This window comes from Berghia stephanieae, chromosome 2 (assembly GCF_034508935.2).
Source record: "Berghia stephanieae isolate SIO BIC M18660-M18661 chromosome 2, UCSD_Bste_1.3, whole genome shotgun sequence".
Taxonomy (NCBI): Eukaryota; Metazoa; Mollusca; class Gastropoda; order Nudibranchia; family Aeolidiidae; genus Berghia; species Berghia stephanieae.
The window spans coordinates 80,744,042-80,749,041 of NC_088361.1; the positions used below are offsets into that span (position 1 = coordinate 80,744,042).

Below are 5,000 nucleotides of genomic sequence, written 5' to 3' on the forward strand. Positions count from 1 at the left end.
TCTCTTTTACAAAGCTTCAAATGATTTTTTTGTTATTAAAAATATCACATTTATTAACGCTTAATTCATGGTTTACAACCTTGCTCCAACCGATATGTAATATCTATTTCTCCTGATGGACAGCACATGTGTAACATTTGGACGCAGTTGTTTAAGCACTTGTTCCATTTATTGTGTACAAAGCATTGCTGTTTTACTCAAGGGATGGATCAGAAGTGTCTGTACCATGATATAAACCGAAATCCTTCACTTCAAATCATTCACGACGCACTGGCAATACACAAAATGCACATCGTTGACTGATGAGAAGAGAATGGAACCAATAGTTACAATAATACATGATTATATAAAATTTGATAACCATTCGATTTATTTCTAATTTATGCAGGGCTTATGAGTGTGACATTGAATATATCCCAGCGGAAAAAATTCCTGGGCTTAAAAATGAGCCTTGTAGGACTGGGTAAGTATTAATCAAATCATAACAGGTTTATAATGCATCTAAATGTGGATGGGTTAGCTCTACAACCACTTAGTTAACCATGACTAGTGGATTAGGATGTTGTGTAAATAACATGTCTCTGTGTAATACTTTTTTAAAGAAACTTCGTGAAAACCTACTTTTACTTTGATACTAAGACAGCTTTTTGTCATTTACCTTGAAATTTTATTTTAACAATTGATTACATTCGATCTGAACAATTGGTACTATGTAACAGGAAGAAAAATCAACAGGTAATTTTAATGCCTCAAATGTGCATGTCTTAACTTTTTCACTTATTGTTTTACTTTATTTAGTCTTTATTTATTTATTTATTTATTTATTTTTATTTTTTTTTTGTAGTTGTCCAGTTTGCAAAATTACCACAGCCCATACAGAAGAACCAGAAGATAAAGTATGTGACCTTGTTCAAGACTTTGACCCATTAAACCAATCACTGACTAGTAATGGAAGTTCAATCATAGGTATGAAGAAATTCTCCCGATCATCACCATCGTGATCATGATCATTATTTATATATATTATCATGTTCATGATGATGATGATGATATTGAATCATTCTCATCATTATCATCATCATCATCATCATCATCCCCCCCCCCCTTTTTTTTTTTAAATATTTTTTTCACATGCTCATTCTTCTCTGCCCTCTATCTCAAAATCAATATCAAAATCAAGTTTTACTTTTAAATAGCACATTCCTTTCACAAAGGCAGTTGAAAGGAAACTAACACTTTTGTCATGGTTTCTAAAATTACTTTATTACTGAAATTGCTATTGCAGTTATGACATCATGTAGTCTTGATAGGCTGAATCAGTCAGTTGGAATGCCGCTTAATTGGAATGATTTCTGCATAACAGCACTATACCAATTAAGTGGCTTTGGCTGAAATTAAAATGAAATAAAGCAGTCATCTACCTTTTTAACTCCTTTGATTTTTATTTTCTAGTGTATTTCAATTATTAACTTTTCAAAAACTTTTGTGATGTGGTTTTATGAACTTCTCTGTGAACATGAATTCTACCTTCAGAGCTTGATCAGGACAGCCCGTGGTGCACCTTAAAAGGCAAGTACATGAACGTTGGTCTCTTTGTCCAGCCAGGAGTGTGTGACATTGCTCCTCAAGGACTAAACAAATTTGCACACTTGAATGATGGAATAATTGAACTTGTGTTGGTAAAAGAAGTGGAGAAAAAAGAATTCGTACGCCATCTGAAAAGGCACGGGAATTCTAAAAATCAGGTAGTTTTGAGATTTCAATTCGTTGGCAAATTTTCTTTTTCATATATTTTTCGTTTTTTATCTTATGCTTTTTCTTCTTCTTTAATTTCAAATTGTTATCTACCTAATTAAGTACATTCCTCTTTAAATAAGTTTGTGCATGTTAAATGGATTTTTACTGAGGAATATTTCTTTTTAACCTTAATATACTTTGATATGTAATATAAATGGTTATGCACAGACTCATATAATGACATAATGGTAATAATTTATGTTATATCACGAACAAGTATGGTTGCAAAACGGTCTGAGCTCAGTGTTCTTTTTATTGTGTACTTTTCTTTCTGTTTTGTTTCATTTGTTTGATTGTTTGTCTGTTTAGGATTTTTTTTTTTTTTTTTTTTTTTTTTTGGGGGGGGGGGGGGGGGGGGGGGGGGAGTTGAACCTATAATACTAATTTGTCTTTCATAACGTTCTTCCGGGTTTTTTTTTTACAATTTCCAAATATTTTGTTTTCAGTTTGATTTCCCATTCATTGATGTTATCCGAGTCAAAGAACTGCGTCTAAGACCACGTTTCCCAATCAGTTGGAACTACAACGATCATGATTTCAATGAAATAAAATATCAGGTAATATTATGTAGTGCTTTTACAAGTTGCTAAATCAAATGTATAATATGTACGTGAATATATCTATGTGAATGTATGTGTGTGCATGTAGGTTTGTGTGTGTGGTTATTTAAATTTGTTATCAGTTCTCACCTTTTAATTTATAATATTATATTTGAAATAGTTTTAAGAAATAATATGAGTTTTATTAGTATAAGTTTAAAGAAATCTATACAGTCAGTTTTCACACCTTCAAAGAAATAAATATATAAATCAAGCTTCAATAAATGTTTATCTGTGCCCTATATACTAGTAATACCCCCTTGCTAAAAAAAGCAAATCTATCCCCCGAAGAGCTGAAAATTTTTCGTCCCGTTTCCAATTTACCCTTTCTCTCTAAAATCCTTTAAAAAGTGGTTGCTAGGCAACTTAAAAATCATTTACTTAGATATAATCTATATGAACCTTATCAATCTGCTTACAGGCAGCACCACAATACCGAAACTGCCCTAATTAAAATTAATAATGATCTTCTTTGTGCTGCTGATGCTGGAAAAATCTCCATCTTAGTGCTGTTAGATCTAAGCGCAACCTTTGACACCATAGATCACTCCATATTAATTACATGTTTGTCGTAGACATCTGGAGTATCAGGTAACGCCTTAGAATATCTAAGTATTACATTGACCGGCGTACACAATCAGTCCTGATAGACAACATCAAATCCAACCCACAAACTTTAAATTATGGAGTACCCCAAGGTTCCGTTTTAGGCCCGCTCCTCTATACTCTCTATACACAACCATTGGAGGAATAATAAGAAAACATGAGGTCAGATACCACATGTACGCTGACGACACCCAGGTGTATAGCTCTGGCTATCCATCTGAATTAGATTCGTTAATAAATAACCTGGAAATTTGTATAGAAGATGTGAAAAACTGGATGACAATAAACAGGCTCAAAATTAACGAAGAAAAAACGGAAGTTCTTTTGTGTGATCCTAAAAAACTAATAAAAAGTGATTATAAAAATTTGATTACAATTGAAAACGAAAAAGTCCATTTTACTGACAGAGCTAGAAATCTGAGTGTTTACTTTGACTCGACCCTTTCCATGCATTGCCATATCGATAATTTATGCAAGACTTTATATGTCGAGCTCAGAAGAATTTCACAATTGGCTAATTTTTTAGATCAAAAATCTATTCAAACCCTCATTTCTTCCTTTATGTTTTCTAGACTTGATTACTGTAATATGCTCATGTATTCTATTCCAAATAATGTCCTAGGCAAACTGCAGCGCATTCAAAATCAAGCGGCAAAATTAGTTTTGAAAAGGAAAAAAAGTGAACATGTCACACCTTTGTTTTGGACTTTACATTGGCTCCCTGTTAGATTTAGGATTACATATAAAATTGCTGTAATGTGCTATAATCATATTAATGAAACTTCTCCTGCCTCTATATCAGATTTGATTAATGTTTACACTCCCTCATGCTCTTTAAGATCCAACTCTAAATCACGATTATGCGCTCCTAAAAAAGGATCTAACACCTATGCTGATAGAGCATTTATTCATTCTGCTCCCGCTGTCTGGAATTCTTTACCATTCAGTGTTAGGAGCGGGGTTGTGGATTTCCAGTCATCTTTTAAAAAGAAATTAAAATCTCATCTTATGAGAAGCTCACTAGATTAAATAAAACATCCTTTTAATAAGATATATATTTGTTACATCAAAATTCACATGACATAATATCATAATCTCCCTTCTTCCGCCATTATTGTTAAATGTCGTGATATGATTTTATTCAATAATTCATGTTAACATATATTTTTCGTCTCTGTATGCATATGCACGTTTTGGTGAATGTGCATGTCTTTGTGAGGGTGTGTGTGTTTGTGTGTGCGCGCACTTGTATAAATGGGTGTGTGTACAAAAATGTTTTTAATGATGTTCTACAATTTGTGCGCCTAGAGCTGTTTTGTCAAAAGGATTGGGCGCTATACAAATAAACTTTATTATTTATTATTATAGTAATATTCCCTTGTTGTCAAACAAATTTTGTTCTCCTTTAGAATTCTTTTTTTTCTGTTTCATTTGACTTGAAAGATGGAGAGAGAAGAGTCTAAGCTCCAGACAGGCAAATCTCTTGAAGTTATTGCTGACCTTGACAGTGATGATGACATTGCTACATCCAAAAGTATGGAGAACTTGGATTTATCCGGGGATGAATCCGAAGAAGACAGAGACCAGGTTAGATTTTTTTTAAATTTCAAAACGTTTCAACATAAATTTACATGAATTTTTAAAAATTCTTGCAAAAAAATTTAGCATAAAAAAAAAATTATTTTAAGTTTGCAAGAGATCAATTAAAACGATGGCAAAATATCAGTCTAGATTTGTTTATCATATTCAATTTCCACTGTCTATGATTTAATTTTTTATATTTTTAATAGCGAAAAGATGAACAACCAAGGCTAGTAGGACCACAATACAGAAAGACCTTCACTGAAATAGAAATTGCAAGGCGAAGGAAAATTGCTAGGAAGAAGGAAGAGAAACAAAAAGCCAGAGAGGAATCAAAGATGTTATCTGTTTGGAACATTGACAACCAGATTGTGACAAAACGAGAGCTGGATTTCAAGTAAGAAAACAATATTGCTC

The 5,000-nt window shown here is 32.6% G+C and overlaps 1 protein-coding gene across 1 annotated transcript in view; it reads left to right on the forward strand.

Annotated features, from left to right (window-relative positions):
- Positions 1-5,000, forward strand: part of LOC144965626 (ceramide kinase-like protein) — a 19,739-nt gene that overhangs the window by 11,989 nt on the left and 2,750 nt on the right. The window contains exons 8-13 of the mRNA XM_078901169.1: positions 389-463; positions 845-966; positions 1,534-1,745; positions 2,244-2,354; positions 4,446-4,589; positions 4,793-4,980. Coding sequence (XP_078757295.1) covers positions 389-463; positions 845-966; positions 1,534-1,745; positions 2,244-2,354; positions 4,446-4,589; positions 4,793-4,980 — 852 coding nt within the window. The remainder of the gene's footprint in view (positions 1-388; positions 464-844; positions 967-1,533; positions 1,746-2,243; positions 2,355-4,445; positions 4,590-4,792; positions 4,981-5,000) is intronic.